Here is a 25,023-nt window from a genome sequence, read left to right on the forward strand (position 1 = left end):
AGACGAGGAGAGGAGAGAGGTCTTAATAACTCCCTGCTTTCTGACGAGCAGCAGGGAGCACAGAAGTGCCATTTGTGAATTAGGGAACTCTGGGACAGATCTGAAGTAGGGGGAGAGAGAGAGACTGGAGACGTCCAAGTGGAGATGCCTTACAGTTTAACCTGGAAGTTTGGTGATCAGAAGAAAGGTCTAGACTAGAAATATGTATTTGCATTTGATGAATAGAGCTAACCCAAACTAAGGAAATTAGTTAAAGCACATAGGGAGAGAGTGAAGGGTGGAACAAGGTGGGGCTTGAAAATGTGTATAATGCTTGCTCTGCCTCTGTCCTATGTTACCCACAATATCACCTTTTCCTTTTTCTTCACCAGTCAAGTGCTAAGTCTTGTTGAGTCCATTGTTATCAGTTCCTTCTGCCATTGGAAGACCAGGTTTCTTTATATATTACCCATTTGTATCTAAAGAGTGTACCACGAAATACACAGCTATGTTAAGCTTTTGAAGTAATGTAGACCACTTGAAGTGTGACCACTTTGGGAAAGTGCCCAACTTTGCCAGAGATGAGTGGTATAGGTTAGCCCCCACCCTGCAACACTTCAGTGGGATTCAAGTTTTCATTTCTGACCCTGGACTTCTGAAGTACCATCCTAAATTTTGCCTGGATCAGGAATATTATGAATTAGTAAATTAGTCATCCTAATTTACTTCAGCAAATAGGAAAGTGAGTACTATTCCAACTATTTAATACCCCCTCTTTTCATAGAGTCTAACTAGCAGCATTTTATATGGTCACTTGGAGAGAGTGTTACTTTTGGTCTTATATTTCTTGCAGCATCACCTCCAAACCAGAAACCAGTTGTAATCCTGGGCCATCCATATCTTATTCTATCAAGAAGTCTCTGTGAGGGCTAGATGAGGTTTGGCAGTTCCTGGATTTGTATCCCCCCCTCCCCTGAGAGTGTTAAGGACATTTAGCAGTTACTGACTTAACAGTTTTTCCTCCTACTTCTCTAGAGACTTTGGCCATTCCAGCCAGTTGCTGTCCTCCGGGGTTTAATTTCAAGCATTATCTATGGGCTTTCAACACATGAAAATCCTGTTTACTCATTCTAATCCAAGCCCCAACTATATAATAACATCACTAAACCATCAATTAGTTGAGGTCAAGAGAGAATTCAAGGATAGCCAACCTCACTCCTGGTACTAACTCCAGGAAGTTGATGCCAGACAGTTTTTCTATACAGTAGTTTCTCCTTTATCCACTGTTTTAGTTTCTGTGGTTTCAGTTACTAACAACCAAGGCCTGAAAATATTAAATGAAGAATTTCAGAAATAAACAATTTATAATCAGTTTTAAATTGCATACCATTTTGACTAGTATGATGAAATCTCAATCCATCCCATTCTGTCTCTCCCTCTTGGGACATATCCATGCTGAATATGCCACCTGCTCATTAGTCATTAGCCATCTCAACCATCAAGTTGGTTATCAGAAACAGAGAGAAAGATCACATTTACATAGCATTTATTACAGTACATTGTTATAATTGTTCTATTTTATTAGTTACTGTTGTTAATTCTTACTGTGCCTCATTTATAAGTTAAACTTGATCATAAGTATGTACACATAGGAAAAACCATAGTATATATAGGGTTTGGTTCTATGCTTGGTTTCAGGCATCCACTGGGGTTCTTGGGACATACCCCTGTAGGCCATTTCACATCTCCTCACACCCCAAAATAATTTCACATAAGAATGTTTTAAATTTTCCCTCCTGATTTCCTCTGCAGTTAAGATCATGCACAGTCACCCTTGAATTTTTAAAATTCTGTAGTGAGAATATTTTTAAATGTTTTGACTTGTTTCTTTCATTCAGATCCCAGCTCTCACTATGTGATTACCCTGAAAGCGTTTAACAATGTGGGTGAAGGCATCCCCCTATATGAGAGTGCTGTTACCAGACCTCACACAGGTAAGGTATCCTGTCCATCTCTGTTCTTCAGCTTTTTCCCTATCAATTTAACTAGAATGTTGGCATGAGGCCCGCCCCCTAGATATCAGTGGGAGGAAAAGAATATGGCAGTCTAGGGTTCAGACTTCAAAAAGGAATATGGGCTTCCAACATGGAATATTCTGTTAATTCCTGCTTTACTTTTTAGAAAATGTAAACAATCCTGCCATGTAAACAATTTTATGTAGATATGTAACACATATTTTTAATGTGTTTGGATCTAGAAAGCATAGTTGTGATTTTTCATCTTGTGTTTATGTGAGTTGTAACTAAAATGAGTCAAAAAATGAAAAGCCCTTCATATATCTGGAGGAATTATATAGGTTACTGATGGTAGCAATAAATCTATACCACTGATAAATCCAATATTTTCTTTACTAATTACCTGAGTTGGTTGGGAAAGTATTTTTGTATGTACTTTTCATAAGCTTTATATAAAGAGTATAAAGGCAGATGTACTAGCCATCTGAACAATGATATCTTTATTACTAAAGAGACCAAATATTCTTTTTTTTGTTTGTAATTTATTTAAAATAATCTGCCCTGGCCAGTATAGCTCAATAGAGCATGGGCCTTCTCAAGGAAGGGTCTCAGGTTTGATTCCTGGTCTAGGGCACATACCTGGGTTGCAAGTTCTATCCCCGGACCCGGTTGGGGCACATGTGGGAAGCAACCAGTCAGTGTGTCTCTCTCACATCAAGGTTTGTCTGTCTGTCTGTCTGTCTCTCTCTCTCTCTCTCTTTTCCTTCCCCCTCCTTCCTCTCTCTAAAAATCAATTGAAAAAAATATCCTCAGGTAAGGATTAACCAAAAAAAGTAAAATTAAAAAAAACAAAATATATTTAAAGGATTATACATATAATGTAAAATTTCTGTAGCTATATAAAGCATCTAAATTAGGTCTGAATGAGAAAGTTCATTGAAGTAATATATTAGAGCTGTACACTTTTTTAATGGGTACTGACAAATCAAAGAATTTGTAATTTTAAGAAATCTTCTTTTTAATTTCCCAGAAATGTGAATGTATTTTCTGCTATGTCCTCTGGATACTTTATATAATATTACAAATTTGACATTATTCTTTTTACTTAACAAGAATAACATCGTTACTACATGTTTGATTGTTCAGTCCCATTTTCTGCTCCTCTGTGCTTACAATTTAAAACTTTTTTAAAAACAGCTTTGGCATTTCATAAAGGGGAAAAAAGTAAGATCAAAAAGAGAATTCAGCCTACAATAGGAAAAAAAGCAAATTTGAAATTATTTTCTTTTATGTGACTTAAAAATACAGTCTTCTGGCTAGAAATACACAAGGAAATGTTCCTAACTCAGGTAACCCAGCTATTTTTTCCAAGAGTTATTACAAATAAAAAATGTTCTCAAAGAAGTCTGATTTTTTGCATCTGAAGATACATTTTCTATAACTAAGTGCTATATGTCCTATTCTTTGAATAAAGACCTTGTTTATAATGCATGCTGTTCCTCTGTTATTTTTAGTCCTCTTTGTGTAGGAAATACACAAATGGAGACTATTACTTTAGCTTGCCAGTTATTCATAAATAAGACCCAGCTCTTTTCAGATTTGAATTATAGGAAGGGCTAATCATGATTACCATGTGGGGAACCCATTTTAAAACCTTAACTTAAAATAAATCAGTGTATGTATTCTTAGAAAACTTGACCAAAGAGTTGGGAAAACCCAGACAGATCCTGCTGTACTGCCATGGGCACATGGTCCTCGGTGCCTTTGTGCTTGCTCTGGCCTCTGTTTTGATGAGAATGTGTCTGTTGCCTGTTAGACTTTCCTTTCTATCAGATAAGCACTTTGAATTCTAAAGTTCATAAAGACTATCTCACTTGGACCCATAACAATGGCATTTCCCATAACTTATTGGGATTCATCAATGGGTTGTTCTCTGACTCTACTGGAAAAAGTGTAGCAGGTATCAGCAAATCTGAACTGAACCCTATTTGGATATCAGATACCCTGAATACCAAGGCAAGGCTAGGTTGCTGTTGGCTGACATTCAGGTCTTGGTTTGAGACTGGGACCCTTACATGTCCAATGATATGCATTAATAAGCCATGTCCCAAAAACTCAGCCACAGTCACTGAAATATCAAAACAGATTATGAGCTTTGTGTTGCTTGGAAATTATACCCTTAATTTTGAAAGCAATTTTTTTCATGATTTTGTTCGATTGGAAAATAGAATTTTCAAATAATTTAAAGAAAATTCAAGTATGAATATGTTAATATAATAACATATTATCAAATTTTAATATATCTACAGATACAATAGAGAATATATAATTTATTAGTGTTTCTGTAGACATTTTCCTGAAAGAACATAAATGGAAATATTATTTTAAATGAACAGTGGTTATCTATTAACTCCGGATTCTCTTTCTCTTTCTTCATTTCTCACCTTTCATTCCATTATATTACCCTGCATTCCCCTTTTTCTTTTGTTTTTGTTTATGTTAAAATGCCACTTTCCTCCTTAATTACTTTTTACCCAGACATTTCTGAGGTTGATTTATTTGTTATTAATGCTCCATACACTCCAGTGCCAGACCCCACTCCCATGATGCCACCAGTGGGAGTCCAGGCTTCCATTCTGAGTCATGACACCATAAGGATCACATGGGCGGACAATTCACTGCCCAAACACCAGAAGATTACAGACTCTCGGTACTACACAGTCCGATGGAAAACCAACATACCAGCAAACACCAAGTACAAGGTACTGGCACATGTGCTGTGGATGAGAAAAGCTAATTATTGGTATTTTCTAAATCTAAAGTTCTTGAATCATATGTTTCCAGAATGCAAATGCAACGACTTTGAGTTATTTAGTGACTGGTTTAAAAGCAAATACACTCTATGAATTCTCTGTGATGGTAACCAAAGGTCGAAGATCAAGCACATGGAGTATGACTGCCCATGGGACCACGTTTGAATTAGGTATGTGTTGTCAGAACCTTAGGTCATGTGGCATTTCTTCTCTGCAAGATACTAAAGGCAGTGGAAGTTCCTGCTAATGTTGTGCCATGTTCCAAATCATGATACTTATCATCATCTGCTTTTACTAACCAAGGAAAGAATTGAGTGTGTTAGTCAATGTATTTACCAAACACAGTGAGCAACAACAGCTGGAGTTTGCTTTTTTAGCTGATGAATTATGGTTTTTTTAATCACTGTACAAGAACATTAGCAAATAACAGGATAATATTATACAAAGTATACTATATTTTAGGAATTAAGAGACTTGAGTTCAATCCCAGGTTAGCCACCTACTGAGTGTGATCATAAGCAAGTCATTCAGCTTCTCTTAATCTGTTTCTTCCACCTATAAAAGAAGGATGATAAGCTCTGCCTTTTCCACTTTATAAGGTTGTTATTATTAAAATGAGGAGCAAGTAGGAAAGCACATACTCAGTTATAAAGCACTGTACATATGTGAGAGATTGCTGTTTTTTAATCCTGCTTTACTGGTAAACTTGAGAAAGAAAAGATGAAGTGACCTGTCCTTCACCAAGCAGCTGCAGTGCCATACTTGCTGGAGCCCAGCACTTTACTAGCAGCTCCCTTGCAAACCAATCAGTGTCTTGTAAAATCTCCCACTGGAGTATCCTTAGGGTTTTTGTCTGTAAGTAAACATGAAAGGGAAAAGACAACTAAGCAAATTAAGGGGAAAGCAGGCCATCCAGGTTTGAGATTCTATTTGCTTTTTGTTCACTTGTAGTCCTGCCCTTCTACCTCCTATACTTTACCAGCATGGGGACCTGTGTAACCACTGGTAGTCTCTGTCTATTTCAGCCTCCTATTTTTTCTTTCCTGTGTATTAATAATGAAAAAATGGTGGTTAGTATCTCCCCAGAAGGTTTGGCCCCAATGTCTTTTTGCCTTCTGAACAGTTGGTTTCTCTTTCTACAGAGAAAAGGGTTTAGATTTGGAGAGCTAGAAATATAGTGCACAAAAGATTACATAGACCTTGAGTTTGCTTTCTTTGCCAGTTTTAAGAGTATCTTTTTGTTTTAATTCCAACTCATTAGCTAATAAATGACATTATGTATTTCATTAGAATGTTAACATTTCACCAGGCTTTCTTCTGTTTTATATTAGGAGGATTCTAGCACTTTAGGAGGAGAAGATTTAATGTTGTTCTTAATTTGCTCATTTCCCTACTAGTACATTAAAAGTTTTCAGCCATAACATGGAAACAAGAAATGCAGTCATTTTTATTTTATTGGTTTTTCTGTTACATAAGCAGCTTTACATTTCAGAGGAATAAGCTCAACTAGTTGACATTATGTTTTTATTGCAAAGTTCAAATAATAAACATCAATTTAAAAATCATGTGTTCTTTGAAGGAATTTGGGGTTTTCAGACATTTGGTATGGAGAGCCAACTGTAGGTGAGAGAGAAAATTATTTTACATTTAAAAATGTTCTAACAAAATAATCCAAATTAGGGGCGAGTGTCATCTTGGGAAAATTACATATCTTTCCTCATTTGCAGTGTCCTGATTTGTCAAGCGGGGATAGTGGTACCTATCCTTCAAGTTGCCATATGTATTAAGTGAAGTCTGTGGTCATATCACCCTGAACATGCCCAACCTCATCATAAATTTTAAGTGAAAAATTATTTTTAAAATGCCCAGCTACCATATATATCCCTGACCCCAGCCAAAATACCAATTCTATATCTTCAAAGTGTGATATTCTCTCTTATATCTTGCATATTCTTTTTTTTTTTTTTTTTTTTTTTTTTTGGAGCTTGCTATAGATAGTGAGTTCTTTGAAGTCAGGAGACTATCTTTTTTGCCTTATGCCCTTGATTTATAAATGGAATAAAATTGAAATGGACAGAAATTATTAAAAATATTGTTATTTTGTAGTTCCTACTTCTCCACCCAAGGATGTGACAGTTGTGAGTAAAGAGGGAAAACCTAGGACTATAATTGTAAATTGGCAGCCTCCCTCTGAAGCCAATGGCAAAATTACAGGTAAGATGCTTTTGAATGTGTGTCTGTTCCCTGTTCCTGCCAGGCAAAAGCACTCCAGGAGAGTTCTGTGTTGTTGGGAGAAGTGGGAGTCTGAAGGCTAGCTTGGTCATTTTACAAGGTACTGTGAGTCATGACAGTCCTGAAAAGTGGAGCAGGTGGATGCTGCTGTTTGCCCACAGTGACATAAAAGTGAGTCACCATCTAATTGTTCTGACTCACATTGAGAGTCTGATGGGTTTGGGTTGTGCTAGACAGACAGACTGTAGATGTAGTGACACCTTATGGACATATTTATTTTCCTTAAAAAAGCTATTCTTTTTTGCCTTTGACTAGATGACCTGCTTTAGAGTAAAATACACTGCTTAATTCTGTAGTGTAATTCCCAATAAAGAGATTCAGCTCTTTTACTCTGAAGCCCAAAAGGCCCATTAGATTTTTAATTCCTTTTTCCCCTCCAGACCTGCTTGCTACTTTAGGTCCTGTGCTTTTACAACTAGAGTTAAAAGTTTGAATGAGCCTAGGCCTTTGAAAGGACCTGGAATGTTTTCTTGGACTTTAGAGGAGAACCTTCCACAGCAAATGCTGTGCCCTCCTCAGCCTTGTTAAGGAGGAAAGGGATTTAGCTGTTAAATAGTCCCCTTGGAACCTCTGCTCCATGTAGGTATACGCTGTGAGGAACAGGAGTTTGCCATCTGACATTTCTTGGTATGAATAGGATGGCCTAAGAAAACTGAAAGCATTTTGTAGTTTTTTTTTGCATTGTTCTGCTTCAGCTTTCAATAGAAACTCCTTTCCATAAATTCCTGGTCTATTTTTTTAGGTTTTTGATTTTACTTCTTTCATAAAAGAAGCAAGAATGACTTGATCTGCATTGCATTGTACTTTGTCTCTAAAGCCCCAGTAATCACTGTATGGGTCAGGTAGGCTGGTGGTTGTGGGTCTCTCTGCCTCAACCTTGGAGATTGAGTGCCCTCTAGTGGAAGTTATCAAATGACGGTTCACTGTGATTTCCACCCCAACTCTGGGAGAACTTGACAAAGGTTGCTGCCCATCTCCCAGGAGTTTTTCTCCTAGGAAATCACATTGGTAAGAACTAAAACAGGATGTTAGGCCATTATTGATTTTCAGAACTGTATTATTTTAATTGTAGATCATTGAAGGTACATTATTTAAATATTAACATGTTGATATCTTTTATTGGTTTTATTACTTCAACTGCTGATATAGATAATAATTCACAGCTCGGCACTGTGTAAATTGTGGTTTTATCTATATTATGTCTAGTGTAGCATTTTGAATACATTTTACCATTGCTGGTTCTGTACTTGTTTGTGCTCTAACATATATCTTTATCGACTTACTTATTGCAAAAGAAAAAGCAGAAATAAGATTTTTTTCCCCAATAACTGCTTTGGACAGGTTACATCATATATTACAGCACAGATGTGAATGCAGAGATACACGATTGGGTTATTGAGCCTGTTGTGGGCAATAGGTTGACTCACCAGATACAAGAGCTAACACTTGATACACCATACTACTTCAAAATCCAGGCTCGGAACTCAAAGGGCATGGGGCCCATGTCTGACGCTGTTCAGTTCAGAACACCTAAAGGTAAGGCTCCCCACAGAGTGTTTTATAATGTTTCTCTTTAGTGGGGCTGTGCTTACACATATCACTTTAGCATGTGGAGATTATGAATGACACAAGAAGTCCTTACGATGAGCTAGTGTGTACATTTATCTCAGAATGATCCCTCACTACTGACCACCAGAGCGGTATTCCCTAGGTCACTGGCCTGACCAGATCATATAGATGGGAGCTCAGACTCCAGTCTGTTCGAGGCAGTGATGTAGAGCTGTTTACAGTCAGATAAGGTGTGATTCTCTTTTCCTGTACAGAGCAATAGCATGTTATTGTGATGGGTGATTCTCTTTCAACACACACAGGCTCCCAACCTGAAAGGCTTATTTTAGACCTTTGTAGGGATTTTTAAAATGGACCCTTTAAAGAAACTCTAGGTAAGAAAGTGAAGATAAAGTATTGAACCAAGTGAGCTTAGGAATAAAATTTAGTCAGAGACTGAGTCTCTGGAAATATGGAAACTATGGGTTTCTCTTCTGTTGGTACGAAAAAAGAAAAAAAAAAAACAAAAACCCCAAAACTTAATTTGTTTGGAAGTTTGTGGGATTTTTTTGTTTTTCTTTTAAAATTCTGCCTGTCCCATCTTCAAAGCTTGTGATCCTTGCTCTTGTTTTTTCTTCCCCTGTGCTTGGCCTGTTAGCGGACTCCTCTGATAAAATGCCTAATGATCAAGGTAAATGAGTAGATGGCCTCTCTTTCCTTTCCTCTCTTTTGTGACCTATTATTAGCTTTTTATTGTTTTTGTTTCTTTTTTTTATTGAAAATCAGTACCATGTGTTAAAAACCATGTATTTATTGGCCAAAGTGGAGTTGAGTCCATGTTTGAGGCACTTGGGGTATCTGAAAAGCTGGGAGCTAAAGTAGAGTGGCAGGAAAAAAACAACAACAAAAACTGAGTCAAATAAACTGAGTTCTGCAACTGTAGAAGATTGGCTTTAAGTGTGGGTCCGATTAGCTTTAACATACTGAAATTCTGTAACAATTTCGGCCTTGATGAGAGCAAGCATACCAATTTGTAGCATCTAGAATTTTAGTAGTATCTCTAAATAAAAAGTTGTAATCAAATTCAGTGAATATCCTATTTTCCTCCTCCCACAAAGCAACTACAAATTTACCCTACTAAACTGTGATTATCCATGACAAAATTAGTGCTGTTTATTCTTACCATAAGCTTTGTTCAGAGCTCCTTTTCCATTTATTCCCTTAAATATACTCACTTTAAAAGAGGATAGAAATAATTCTGAATAGAAACCTAGGAAGCATGGATGGACCTTAGTGTCACCGTTCTTGAAATTACATGTCAGCAAGGTCTTTTCACTGCTGTGGTGTAGGGTAACTGCTTTATGATCTTCATCTCTGGGAATTCAGCTAAAGTTGGTATCTGTTTTCCATACTAAGAAAGAACAATAAAAATAAATTTGATTATCACTTTCATGATTTAAGAATATAGTTACTAGAAATACAAAGTATTTGGATCTTGGTTAATGGCAACGAAGTCAGAATTTGAGGTTTCAAGTTTCAGGGCTTTGGAAATGTGTTTACATTCAGTGAGTCTTTTGTTGTACTTTAGAAAAACTGCAAAGGTGCTTTTGTATGTGGGGGCAGGGGGCACCCTAATCATGGTAGAAACTTTGACTTAAATGTGAGACAAGAAATATAAACATTCTGTATATGCACAGAATATAAATTTGCTCATTGTTCTTTCCTGGCTTCACTCGTGAGCCAGAGTGCAGTTCTGAGCTGCACCACACCTCTGGTATTTAAAATTCTTTGCCCATATTTATTTTTGGTGTTTGGTTAATCCTTAGAATTTCTTGTTCAGAGGTTAAATTTAAAAGGAAAAATGTTGAGAAATATAGGAATTAAACCAACCAGTTTATCGGCAAAGTGTGTTCTTTGGCAATTATTTACATAACATGATACTCTGGATAGTTTGGTTTAAAAGTGGGCTACCTGACAAATAAGGTCACTTAAAACATGAAGGGCTTTGCAAGTGCTAGGTCATTCCACCAACTAGACTTAATCATAGTGAAAAGAACAGCTGAAATCTTGATGTGTGATGTGTACCATTTGGGAGGGATGACAGCAACAGAATTAGGGGGTTAGAGTGTTAAGTATGGGCAACTGAAAACAGACAGTGAGTTAACTTCTAAAATATGCCCTTTTGGATACCCAAGAACTTCTATTACCTTTTGGGGTTTTGAACTTCAGGAAACAGAAAACATTGTATTTGTCTCTAGATTTATTCTGTTGAATGAACTACACACAGAAACCTTCAGGGTTTAATTTCTTTAATTTCCTCCAAGTCTGATAATTTATAGAGGTACTTGACATTAGCTCTAATGTTTTATGGAAACCATCTAGTTTGTGAATTTCTAGCTAAGCTTAATTTTTACAAATTACTCATTTATAAGTGTTTTCTGAAGTTCGTGCTTTCTGCCTCTGTAAAGAGAAAGATTATATTCTTCCCGGAAGATTTATTATGCTTATAATAATAGTAGTTAGTATTTATTGAACATTGAAAGTATTTTATAGGATTAAATTTTCATTTAATGCTCACAATAGTTTCATGAAGTAAATACCATTATTATTACTGTTTTATAATGAGGAAACAAAGACCCTAGAAGGATAGTTAAATAACTTACTGAAAGTCACACTGTCTGTTAGTACACGATGGAGCCAGTACGCAAGGGCTGACAGTCCATTAGGCATTGTGCTTAACTGTGAGGAGCAGCGTTTCCTTTGCAACTGTTTCAGCCCTCTTCAAGAGCAGTCTGATACTGCTTTCTGGCCCCAAACTTTGGATTGAGGGATACCTTGGCTTTATTGGGAAAGGACTCCTTGTATTTGTTTTATCCAAGCAACTTTCTATAAATGTAAAGAACAGAATTCAAGACCAAAAATAGGAGTTTCTGAAACACTGATATTTGTGTTTTCTGAGGCCTACTTGTGAGGGGGCCCAAGCCTAAGATCAGCAGCCTCAATTATATTCCCTGATGATGGGTTAGGACAGAGTGTCCTTTGTGAGCAACTAGAATGAAGACTTTGTTTCTCCATCTTGGTATATGTAGGTGACTGAGCAGGAACTGAGACCCCAATTTGAATCTCCACTCGCCTTCCTGCTCCTGCTTAGGGAAAGACAACTTTATAATTTGAGAAAAGAATCCAATTCCTGCTAAGCCAAATTAGCCTAGCCGGGCCCTTGGAAGAGTCCAGTTCTTGACTGCAGAAGCTGGTCGAACTGGTCTTCTTGGGTCTTTTTCCGAGAGAAGCTACTGTTGCATCAGTGCTCTGAGCCATCTTTCAGAAACTGCATCCTGGGCTGGGGAAGTGGGGTATGTTCCCACCTTGTGAACAGCGAGTGGTATTCCAGTTACACAGGAGATAGAGGGTGTCAGCCTTTCAGATGCCTCAGTGCATAGAAATCTAGACCTTAGTTTGCTTTGCACAAATAGACTATATTTTCTCTGGTTGTTGATGTACTACTTCATTTTCTCACAAACAAAGTAGACTGAAAATTTTTTTTATAGAAAATGTTCCCTAGCTATGAAGTAGACTTGTCACACCTGGGGGTTGAGTCGTTACTGATGTGTTCTTTTTTTTCTCCTTCAGCCTCAGGGTCTGCAGGAAAAGGAAGCCGGCTGCCAGACCTAGGATCTGACTACAAACCTCCCATGAGTGGTAAAGCCCCTCCTGTGGCCCTGTTGCCTACTGTGGGGGTGACACAGTTCTGCTTGACATCTTGAAATGGCCTGTGTAGCTTGTGTGCGGTGATTGTAGCATGTTACCTATTTCCTTTTATTTAATAGAGTTAGCTTTAGACACTTATCTGGCAAATATTTGTTGAATTACTGCAAACCCATTCATTATAGGATCTATAAATAAAATTATTTCCCCACATATCCATTAAAATGAGACTAATGCCTCCAGAAAAGAATTAGAATTTTGTTTTCAAAAAATAAATCATCTAGTGGAATTAGCCATCACCCAAGCCAAAGAACTGCTTTGGAATCATTAATTTCTCCCCAAACTACTTACTGTATAGTGTTTTTAGTTTGGGAATTCTAAAAAATTCTTCCCACTCTGCTAATTATTTTAAGAGCTGGTGCCTTATTACTTAAGTGATGGCACCTACTCTTCCACAGAACTTCACCATTTATTGTTGTTTTTTTTTGTTTTTGTTTTATCCTCACCCGAGGACACTTTTCGATATTTTGTTCAGATAGAGTGGGAGGGAGAGAGAGAGAGAGAGAGAAACATCGACGTGAAAGGGACACATCGAGTGGTTGCCACCCACATGACCCAAACCAGGGCCGGGGACAAACTGCAACCGAGGTACGTGACCTTAGCGGGAACCGAACCCGGGTCTCTCTGGACCACAGGCTGACGCTCTAACCGCTGAGCCAAACCGGCCAGGGCAGAACTTCACCATTTGTAAGTTACTTTCAGAAATGAAATTATTTTCTGCAGGGAAAACAGGTATCATTCCCATTTTAAACATTAAGAGACACAGTGAAGAACTAATCTGCTTAGATCCGCCCATTAATTATGGAAGTCCTAGAACAACAACCCAGGTCTTCTGTCATCTCACTCCCTCTCTCCCTCCCTCCCTCTCACTCCCTCCCCTCTCCCCTTTTTCCTCCTCTCTCTAATTCCCTCCCTTCCTTCCTCCTTCCCTCCCTCCCTCCCACTCACTCTTTAAAAAATGTCAATGGAAAAAGTATACTCGGGTGAGGATTAACAACAAAAAAAAACCCAGAGACTTTATTTTTCAAGTAGCTTTTGTGATCTCAGACATATTTTGGAAAAAAAACTTTTGCTTTCTATGAATGTACATTTTAAAAATAGTTTTGAAAGTCAAAAAACTAAATGATTTACAAATGTCGCTTTATACATTGAATTTATGTATAACATAAGATACCAGAGGAGCATACTCTTTATATTTGTTTAAGTATAATGTTCAGTATAATTTCAGAAGCTTTTCTTGAACACCACCTTTATACAACGCACTGTGCTTAGAAATGTACATAGGGCAAAAACTCAGTTCTCTGGGTTTCATAATCTAGAGGAGATAGCCATGTTCATGAGACACTTTTACACAAGGCTCGGTGGTGAGCATTAGAAGAAGCTACATGAAGGTTCTACAGCCTGATTGTATGCATTTCTAGAACCCTCTAATACTGACATACTGTTTTTCTCTCTCCAGGCAGTAACAGCCCCCATGGAAGCCCTACCTCTCCTCTGGACAGTAATATGCTACTGGTCATCATTGTTTCTGTTGGGGTCATCACCATCGTGGTGGTTGTGATCATAGCTGTCTTTTGCACCAGGCGTACCACCTCTCACCAGAAAAAGTAAGGAGCCCCAAATGTAGCCCATAGATTCTTGGTATCTATTCTTTTGTTTCTATGTGACTTCTGTATTTGGAGTTGCACACAGAGTAAAAACATAAAATACTTGAAAAGTGATGTTAATATTTTTAAAGAAAATGCATACTGGCCCTGGCCAGTTTGGCTCAATGGTAGAGCGTCGGCCAGTGGACCAGTGAGTCGCAGGTTTGATTCCGGCCAAGGGCGCGTACCTCAGTTGTGGTTCGTACCTGGCCCTGGTCGGGGTTGTGCAGGAGGCAACCAGTTGATGTGTCTTTCTCACGTCAATGTTTCTCTCTCTCTCTCACTCCCACTCTGTCTGAAGATAAATAGAAACATCCTCAGGTAAGGATTTTTTAAAAAAGAAAATGCAGACTGGTTCCTCTTATAAATGTCTATTGGTCAAGATCCTGTCAGGAAAGACGTGGCACACTCAAAAGGGATGAACAAGAGTTTAAAGAAGGGGTCTCTTACAATGTCCCAGGTGGGGTAATGGGAAACTAGTCAGCAATGTTCTAGGGCCAGCAGTAGTGAATGGCCACCTTAGGTAGTGACAATGACTGTCACCCTCAGGCCTAAAAGGGTAAGAGTTCTCTTTTGAAGAAGAGAGAGCTGTTTTCAGAGATCTGAAGCGGTAAGAGAGGGCTTTCAACAGGAGCCATGTGTGCTGTTGGGAATGGAAACACTGACAGCCTCTAGCCCAGCAGGAAGGGGCAGGGGAAAAAACACCGATGACCCTCCAGTGTCTTGCCTGTGCCTTCTACTGGGCAAACCCAACTGGATGCCAGGGCAGGATTGCCAAGTAGATATAGTTCATTTCATTCAACCTCTCAAGTCACAGAGCCAAGTAGCGAGATTAGGAGGAAAGTAGACAGTGTCCAGCCTTGCTGATAGCCCTGCTGGAGCACTGTCATATATGCACACAGTGAGCCAGGTACACAGGAGTCTCGCACAATCTTATGGGCTGTTTCACGACACAAGTACCAGCTGAGGGGGAAGAAAACCACAGACCTCTTACTCTAAATCTAAGTTTAACCAACTGTAGAAGTTGAAGTTGAGACCGGGATGGGGGCCTGACTTAATGAATAAGAAAGGATTATTTATAATCACCGTAAGAAAGGATTATTTATAATCACCATATCAGATTCCCAGAGAGATCAGGTGGCTGCTAGCCCTGAACTGCTCTGGGATTTTGAGGCTTGTGGCTAATTGTCTAGAGCAGAGAGCACAGTTATTCAGTAATGTAGTGTTTAATAACAGCCTACACTCCTGAACTTGAGAGAATACTTGACCCTAACTCACATTCAATTCATATCCGGCAGTGAGATAGCATAAAAAAGTAGATTCTGTCTGGCTGGTGTGGCTCATTAGTTAAGCATCAACCCATGCACCAAGAGGTCGCTGGTTCAATTCCCAGTCAGGGCACATGCCCAGGTTGTGGGCCAAATCCCCAGTGGGGGGTGTGCTGGAATCGGCTGGTCGATGTTCTCTCTCATTGATGTTTCTGTGTCTCTCTCCCTCTCACTTCCTTTCTATCCAAAATCAATAAAGGGGAAACAAAAGTAGATTCCTGGGTTACCCCAATAACAAAAACACAATGTGAGTAATTTTAAAAAATGACTTTAGTTGCCGTGTCTTCAAAGATTTATAAGATGAAGGTATTGCTCCAGAGAAAATACAGAAATTTATGTTTGTGTGATTATCCATCAGACTTGGTCTGCCCAAGGCCACCCACAATGTATTTAATATTTGTCTTCAACACACAGGACCAGTACAGCTACCCTGTAACTGCTGTAAGTCATCTTCTATGTGTTGTATGTCCTTAATCTTGCTTTTGCTCCAATAAAATAACTTTCTGTAGCTTGTACTGCTTCACATCCCAAGAGAATGGGGACTACGGATTCTTTCAGCTCTCCTTGTCTACTTTTGATTATAGAAAACTTTCTCTTAAAAGTCTCAAAGATTACATTTTTTCTACTCTAGAACTTTTCTGTAAACTCTTTTGTTTAGCTTCATCTATATTTAGGAACTGAATTTTATAGCTAGTTTTATAAATCTTGAGATATTTATTTAAAAGAATCTAAAAAACAAAATGATAGAACTCAGTGCTTTGGAGAATTAAAAATTTTAAGTAAATATTTTTTTATGAGAAGTATATATTTTTTTTAGAATTCTGAATTTTTATTTATTTTTTATTTAATTAATTAATTTTTATTACAGATGTTTCTCCTTTTTCCCCCACTGATACCCCCCCTACCCCTCCCTCCCTGCCCTGTCTCCAGCTTTGTTGTCCATGTCCATTGTTCATGCATACATGCATATAAATTCTGTGGTTTATCTCTCCCCCACCACCCTCTCTTCTGGGGATTCTCAGTCAGTACCCCACTTCCACGTCTCTGGGACTACCCTGTTCCTCAGACTGTTATGTTCATTCCACAAATAAGTGAGATCATGTGATATTTGTCTTTCTCTGCTTGGCTTTTTTCGCTTAGGATAATACTCTTCAGGTCTCTCCATGTCGTCTCAAAGGATAAGAGATCTTTCTTACAGCTGCATAGTATTCCATTGTGTATGTGTACCACAGCTTTTTTATCCATTTGTCTACTGATGGACATTTGGGCTGTTTCCAGATCTTAGCTATTGTAATTAGTGCTGCTGTGAACATGGGGGTACATATATTCATTCTGATTGGTGTTTCAGGCTTCGTAGGGTATATTCCTGGAAGTGGGATCACTGGGTCAAATGGAAGTTCCATTTTTAATATTTTGAGGTAACATTGTATCGTTTTTCATAGTGGCTGCACCAGTCTACATTCCCACCAGCAGTGTACTAGAGTCCCCTTTTCTCCACAACCTCGCCAACACTTGTTGTTGGATGATTTGTTGATGGCGGCCATTCTGACAGGTGTGAGGTGATAACTCATTGTTGTTTTAATTTGCATCTCTCTGATGATTAGTGATGCTGAGCATTTTTTCATATGTCTCTTAGCCATTTGTATGTCCTGTTTGGAGAGGGATCTATTTAGTTCCTCTGCCCATTTTTTAATTGGGTTCTTTGTCTTCCTTTTGTTGAGCTGTATGAGCACTCTATATATATTCGAAATTAACCCTTTATCTGATATATCATTGGCAGTAATGCTCTCCCATAGAGTGGGTTGCCTTTCCATGTTGATGGTTGTTTCTTTTGCTGTGCAGAAGCTTTTGAGTTTCATGTAGTCCCATGTGTTCATTTTCTCCTTTGTTTCTGTTGCCTTAGGTGACGTATCAGTGAAAATTCTGCGTATGATGTCTGAAATTTTGTTGCCTACAGTTTCTTCTAGGATTTTTATGGATTCATGAGTCACATTTAAGTCTTTTATCTATTTTGAGTTTATTCTTGTGTATGGTGTAAGTTGATGGACTAGTTTTCAATTTCTTGCATGTAGCTGTCCAGTTTTCCCAACACCATTTATTAAAGAGGCTGTCTTTACTCCACTGTATGCTCTTGCCACCTTTGTCAAATATTAATTGAGCATACTGTCTTGGGTCCATTTCTGGGTTCTCTATTCTGTTCCATTGATCTATCTGCCTGTTCTTGTGCCAGTACCAGGCTGTTTTGATTACAGTGGCTTTGTAGTATAACCTGAAATCTGGTAATGTGATCCCTCCAACTTTGTTCTTCTTTTTCAAGATTGCTGTGGCTATTTGGGGTCTTTTTTGGTTCCATATGAACTTTTGAAGTATTTGTTCTAATAAAAAGCAAAGTACTTAGTCTTCAGCTTGAGAGGTAGGAAAATGGGTTGACAATAGGCTCTGTACTCTGTATTTGAATCTGTAAGTACTACAGATTGGGGTTCCTTTGTTTAAAGAATTGTATCAAGTTTTCTCAGGGCCTTTCTCCTCCTTCCCAGTGGTCTGCTTTGTGTTCCACTGACCATTAAAAAATATGTGAGTTTTTCTTACTGTTTTTTTTCCTCTTTAATACCTGAAGTGCCTCCCATCTCAGTTGTAGCTATTTATAGGCTCTCATAGAACATCTAAGCCAAAGAGCATGGAGAGTCTAGCCCTCATTGTTTCTCAGTACATTCCTCTGTGATTCCTCGCTCTCAACAGAGAAGTATCTTGGTGTACCACCATCAATGTAGAGACCTTTCTACATTGGGAATAATTATACCCCCCCCCCACCTTCTGAAGTGTCCTTCCTCTTGTCTGAAGCCAATTCTTCGCTTATCCTGTGGATTTTAGTGTCTCCTGTCTTTCTAAGACCTTGTACTAGCTGTTAACCCTCTCTCCAGCACAGCTAACCGCTGACTCAAATGGATCTGTCCCTTCAGCGTTGAAGTGTGCTCAGACTTCTTCCATGTTAAGAAATAATTATAATTTTAACCCTTCTACTGCATGGTACTTAGCACCAGCTGCCTACAAATCCCTGTTTTTCCCTTCACCATAAAACTTCTTGAATACTCACTTTACTCATCTGTACTCTTCACTGCTTACTCATGCTTCAGTCCTTTCTAATCTGAATTCTTGTCCCTACAGCTTCACAAAAGTTGCATCTTTGCATTTTCTCTTGAATGTCTCAGAGGCACTTGTCAGATCCAAAACAGAATTTATCATCTTTTCTGTCCCGTTATTCCCAGTGTAGGAAATGGCTTAAGCCAGAAACCTTGGCATTATCCTTTATTCCTTTTCTTCTCCTGCCCCACCTCACATCCATTTATTCACCAAGTCTTGTCATTTCTGGCTCCTTGCTCCATTCCCGCTGTCCTGAGCTACCGTCAGTCGTGGCTGAGGTTATTGCCGCACATCCTAGCTGGTCTCCTGTTCTGCCCCCTACCCCTTAAATTCCTTCTTCACACCACATTGGGTGTAACTTTTTAACTCAAAATGTATCTGTTTACTCCTGCTTAAAACTACTTAGTGGTTTCTCATTACTCAGAGGGAAGTTTAAACTCTTGGCATGGTTCCAAAAGCCCATTATGCTCTGACCCCTGACTGCCTTTCCAGCATCCCCATGGGTCACTGTGCTCCTGCCAGTCAGGACTTGGTACATCCTTCCATGGTCATCCCAGGCTGTTGCTCTCCACTTCAGAGCTCTGACATGCTGATCTCACCCCCTGGAATGTACTTTCTGCCCCATCCCCTTTGGGTTTTAGCTTAAATGTCACTTCTTCCACCTGGTTTTTCCTGTCCATCTTATATGTCCAACTCTTGAGAGGTTACTGTAACACTTGGCATTTCATTAAACTCAGAGCATTTTAACATGATTGTGTAATGTCTGCCTTTCTCACTTGACCAGAAGTGCTGAGGGCATAGAGTCTGGCACCGGGTCTGACATCAGTAGGTCCCTAATAAGTGCTTATTTAATGGGTGAGTGACTTAATGGAGAAACTAAAGCACAGAGAAGGAGACACTGTCATCTACACTCTTGACTTCATCCAGTTGTTAGTCCTAGTTTGGATTAACTAAAATGTTGTTCAAAGAAAACAAACAAACTCATAGAGACAACATAATGATGGTTACCAGATTGGGAAGGGGGAGGGGGGAGGAAGAAGAGGGTAAAAGAGGTCAAATATATAGTGATGGAAGGAAACTAAACTTTGGGTGGTGAGCACATAATAGAGTATAGGGCTGTATTACAAAGATGTATACCTGAAACTTACATAATGTTATTAACCAATGTTACCCCAATAAATTTATTTTGATAATTGAAATATAAAGTAAAATATTGTTTCTCCCTCCTTTATAAGTCATAGATGCTACCTTTACTCCATTGTTATATTTTTGGTGAGTGTTGTTCTTTTTCTATTGATTGGAGGAACCTTCTGCTTTAGAGATTATTTGATTTTAAAATGCTGTCTAATCTCTTGATACTAAAAAAGAAAGTTACAAGGCAATATTCATATATGCCCTTGTACATAATCTCCAAATATATGTGTACAAAGAGAAGATACATTTACTCTTCCTGGAAGTAAACTTCTTGCGTCTGTTTTTCTTTTGTGTTTGCTCTTATTTTGTTTTATTTTTTTAAATCCTCACCCGAGGACTTTTTTTTTTTTTTGCATTTCTCTTCAGATAGAGCAGGAGGGAGAGGGGGTGAGAGAGAGAAACATTGATGTGAGAGAGACACATCAACTGGTTGCCACCCACATGACCCCAACCAGGGCCAGGGACAAACTGCAACTGAGGTACATGCCCTTAGTGGGAACTGAACCCCAGTCTCTCTGGTCCATGGGCCGATGCTCTAACCACTGAGAAAAACTGGCCAGGGCTGTGTTTGCTTTTAGTTCTGCCTTTGAAATATCTCTCAGAACGGCAGTTTTAATCATTCAAACCTTTTCACATATATGTTTAAAAGAGCTACTTAAAAAATCATTTTAATTTTGTGCCTAGGAAACGGGCTGCTTGTAAGTCAGTGAATGGCTCCCACAAGTACAAAGGAAACTCCAAAGATGTCAAACCTCCGGACCTCTGGATCCATCATGAGAGACTGGAGCTGAAACCCATCGATAAGTCTCCAGACCCCAACCCCGTCATGACTGATACTCCAATTCCTCGTAACTCTCAAGATATCACACCAGTTGACAATTCCATGGACAGCAACATCCATCAAAGGCGGAATTCGTACAGAGGTGCAGCTTTTCCCCAAATATTGGGAGACTATTTTCATTTAAATCATTTGCCATTTTATCAGATTGCCTTAAAGTGTGGTGATTTGTATACGAGGTGAGATTTAAAGAGGTGTGTGTTATAGGATTTGGTCAGCATCTGATGAAGGAGAGCTAGCTGCTTGTAGGGGACAGGTTCTGTACCCAGATAAGACACCTTTTATATCTTTTAGGTTTCTCGTTGGGCTTCACCAACTTGATAACTCAAGCATTTGAGACAACCTAGCCTGTGTCTGTGCCTTTCATTTTGTCCTTCAGATGGAGTCCAGCTATCATTGTGGTGTTCAGAATGTTTGGTCTGTGGGCTCTTACAGATACCACATTGAAGCATGGGAGGCAACATTGTGTCAACTGCATCGACTCTCAAAAGGGACTCTTCTAATGTGCTAATGATCACTTTTCTCTTTATTTCACTTCCTGCGGAAATACCTGTCCCCATTTTCTTGTTTGTGAATCTCCCATTAGGATATGTTTCACTGCTGAGGCTTCTCAGAGTGGCCTAGGGCACACGCTTGTAACCAACATTCATATTTGATGTCTAGGGCATGAATCAGAGGACAGCATGTCTACACTGGCTGGAAGGCGGGGAATGAGACCCAAAATGATGATGCCCTTTGACTCCCAGCCACCCCAGCGTAAGTTAAAAGCGTGTCTTTTCTCTAGTGCTGCCAGCCTGTTCAGTCATGTTGTGAACCAACTCTGAATGATCTCTTTGACTTCATTTGATCCTGACACAAAAAAGCTTTGGTAACTTGAGGGAAGAAGTATCAAAGGGTTGCCATATTTTGTGATTAATATTATTGAGACTAGCTTCTTTAATTATAGGGAAAAGAAGCTAAAAAGCCAGTTTCCCAGTCTTCCAGGAGTAGGGAAGTAACCAGTCTCCCTGTAAATACAGAGCATCTCTGCAGGGAGATGGGGAAGTGCTTGTCCAGGCTGGGACTGAGGATGCCCAGGCATCCGTGTTCCTTAGGCTTCCTGAAGCACATTCAGGGTTTATAGGCACCTATGGAATTTATTTTAATTAGTAGACTTTATATTTTAGAGCAGTTTAAGGTTGACAGCAGTGTGGAGTGGTTTTTTTTTTTTTTTAATTCTCACCCAGGACATGCTTAGAGAGAGAGAGAGAAACATCAGTGTGAGAGACCTTGATCAGTTACCTTCTGTACATGCCCCGACTGGGGGTCGAACCTGCAACCCAGGTATACGCCCTGACCAGTGCACAGGATGACGCTCAACCAACTGAGCCAGAGTTGGAGTTTTTAAAGCAATATTTCCAACCTTATTTGTTCCATGCCTCACTTTGATAAGCATAGAAGTTGCCCAACCTCCTTTAATAATATTTGAAATTCAAAATAAGTTAAGTATCATTAAAAGGCAATGGGATAAACCAATTTTATTTTAAAACTAAGCGTTTCTGACTAGCTGGCACAGTGGTGCTTTCAGTGGAGGGTCCCCTGTACGGACCATCCGAGAATGATGAGAAACCACCTGTCAGCATCCACTTTACAAACTACTTGATATTGAAGTATTTGCTCTAACCTGAACTGAAAGCCAGTAAGCCTCAACTCTGTCAATACCTGAATTCAAATACTGAAAACATGAAATCCTGAAAGATCACTTTTTAGTTTTAACCCAAATGAGTTTTTGAATTTTTTATTTCTTAAAAGATGTCCCATTTCAGAACTCTCAGCGAATTTTTTGTCAACAGTGTAAGAGGTTTATATAATCACAGATGTTCTGGATGCACACAGGTGCACCATGGCACCCTGTATTTGGGGATTGGTGGAACCCCGAGTATGGAAAGGTCTGCACACTCACTGTCTCTCCCACTCATTCACTCTGCACAAACCCTGTAGCACTAGATGCTAAACATCAGCTTTGAAAGAATAAGGGCCAGTTCATGAATAGGGCATTTCTGCCAAAGTACTTTTTGCTGAGGGTCTATGATGAAAAGAAGGGCCTGCACTTGAAAGTGTGCAGGAGAAAACCATGGCTTCCCTCTTATAACAGGGTCCCCAGGTTTAAAAATGCAAATGTCCAAAAAAATAAATACATCTATTTCAGTTGCTTTTGATTTATCAGGAGATGGTAGCTTTATTGTTTGTTTGTTTTATATAAGACTTTAGGTCTTGCCTGACTGACTTATTTTTAAAACTTGTGAAGTTTGACTATTCTTATTCTTATATGTGATACTTTTAAATATGTTAAGAAGAAAAGATATGCTGTGCCATATCTTTTCCTTTTGTTGTTGTTGTTGTTGTTGTTTATGGTGGTGGAGAAGTATGCATAAATTTGCATTACTTAGTTTGTGCCTCAAATATTTGGACGGGTGACTAGAGTCTTTAATTTAAGAATCTGAAACTAAATAACCCAGAGTACTTTGATCTTCAGGTTTTGAGATACCCTTTCCCCACATGGCTACTGCCCTGGAGTCTATACCCACCGGCCACCTGCTCTGGTTTAAATGGCTGAGCACTGCTAGGAAGACCTTGCCCAGCAGTGTCGGGTCCTTATTCAGCCAACAGACAATGCTGGCCACCTCTTCTAGAGGGGCACTTTCACATTGCTTTATTTGTTATTTACTTCATTTGGAAAGACTGGAAATGCCTTTAAAAAGAGAAAGTCAGTTTTGTCTTTCTTTTGTGAGAGTCATCTCAATCTATAATGCTTTCAAGTAGGTAAAATTCAGGAGGCTTTTTTACTTCATCCTAGCCTTAATTCTGGAAAACACTGATTCTGAAGCTCCCTGCTTCTGAAAACCATTGGTCTTCCCCTAGAGGAGATGCTGACTCACAAACTATCTTGGTAACCTTCCTCAGCCAGCTTTTCCAACTTGTGTTTTATTCCAAAGGACCACGTAAGCCTCTGGTCCCTGAGAGCAGAAGCCCCTGTGTGTTCCCCAGGCCTTGAGGAGGGGCAGTGAGACTCCGGGGTCTCACTGGTCGGTCGTGCACCTGCTTGTTTGCATGTTGGCCAGGACAGGAGATAGCTAGAGAAGGAAGGCATCTGTTTTATTGACTGGGATTTCCTTCTAGGGTAATGTTGAATGGTCCCACAAAGATTTAGGGAGATCCTTGGTGACAGAGGACATTTTCATAGGCTCCAAAGGCTAAGTAAGTGTATCACAGTTTGTGAAGCAGCTGCTTAGGGAACAAAAGATCCCTTTTGTTCCTAGTCACTTTGCCTATTTACCTATTTGGGGGCTTTTGAGCTGGATATCTTGATCGTAAGCATTGTTTCTACAACTACTCTAGGGAGTACCTAAGGAAAGTTTATTCACAAACTGGGCTTCTCGTTTTGTTTTGTTTCCATCTCTGGGATTGATAATGAAGCCTCATTAAATAAGCTCTTTGTCTTCATAGCAAGTTGTGTATGGAGTATCTGTGTGGGAATTTGGATTTGTTAGGTAAATGCAGCAAATTGAATTCCTTAGCCAGTGTGGAAAGGAAAGAGGTAGTTAGGAAAAATCCATGTATATTTTAAAATGTGAATGGATGTGGCTGAGCTCCCAGGCTGGAAGTTGTAAGAGGAAGTGCCATAGGCTGAGTTTCATGTTTTTTGTGCTAGTTTGGATCATAAGAGTCGTTCTATTTGCATTCCTTTTAAGATATGAAAACTGATTAAACAGCAACTTATTCAGCCTAAATACCCATTGCATGTCTCATTCAACAAGTAAGAAAAGGCAGGATGAATTAGTGATATATGCAAAGGAGAAGAACTTTTAGCATGAGAAAAAAGTATAGAAACCTAAACCATCATTTCATTGCTTATGGATTTACATTATGTGACATATTCAAATAGATATTTTAATACCTCATATAACCCATGTTATTGTAGAAGAATTGGAAATATAAACCAAAAGAAAATTTTTTCGTAATCCTGATCATTCTTCCCCACAAGATAACCACTGTTAACATTTTAGTATATATTTCTCAGACTTCTTTTTCTACGTGTAGATAGACAGACAGACAGACAGGCGGGCAGATGTATGCACAGGAGTATGTTGATTTTATTTATTTATTTATTTTTATTGATTTTAGAGAGAGAAGAATGGAGAGGGAGAGAGAGATAGAAACATTTTTGAGAGAGAACATCAGTTAGCCGCCTCCTACACGCCCCTCACTGGGGATTTGGCTCGCAACCTGGACATGTGCCCTGACCAGGAATTGACCTCTTGGTGCATGGGTTGATGCTCAGCCACTGAGCCACACCAGCTAGGCGAGTATATTGATTTTTTTAAAACAAATGTAAAATCCATGGCTAATTGTCCAAGTCCAGCCAACTGCCACCAGGAAACCAAGGGAGTGGTTGCACTGTGTGGGAGGGGGAAGGGTTGACTG

At 39.1% G+C, this 25,023-nt stretch overlaps 1 protein-coding gene across 3 annotated transcripts in view; it reads left to right on the plus strand.

Moving 5' to 3' along the window:
• Positions 1-25,023, plus strand: part of NEO1 (neogenin 1) — a 298,191-nt gene that overhangs the window by 264,247 nt on the left and 8,921 nt on the right. The window contains exons 16-25 of one of the 3 annotated variants that reach the window (XM_036277171.1): positions 1,878-1,973; positions 4,581-4,756; positions 4,839-4,977; positions 6,914-7,021; positions 8,441-8,635; positions 9,306-9,338; positions 12,278-12,346; positions 13,872-14,019; positions 20,406-20,644; positions 21,223-21,315. In XM_036277171.1, the coding sequence (XP_036133064.1) occupies positions 1,878-1,973; positions 4,581-4,756; positions 4,839-4,977; positions 6,914-7,021; positions 8,441-8,635; positions 9,306-9,338; positions 12,278-12,346; positions 13,872-14,019; positions 20,406-20,644; positions 21,223-21,315 (1,296 nt within the window). The remainder of the gene's footprint in view (positions 1-1,877; positions 1,974-4,580; positions 4,757-4,838; positions 4,978-6,913; positions 7,022-8,440; positions 8,636-9,305; positions 9,339-12,277; positions 12,347-13,871; positions 14,020-20,405; positions 20,645-21,222; positions 21,316-25,023) is intronic. The other 2 variants (XM_036277190.1, XM_036277182.1) reach the window with 2 other exon arrangements.

The sequence above is a fragment of the Molossus molossus genome, unplaced genomic scaffold, assembly GCF_014108415.1.
Source record: "Molossus molossus isolate mMolMol1 unplaced genomic scaffold, mMolMol1.p scaffold_m16_p_1, whole genome shotgun sequence".
Classification (NCBI taxonomy): Eukaryota; Metazoa; Chordata; class Mammalia; order Chiroptera; family Molossidae; genus Molossus; species Molossus molossus.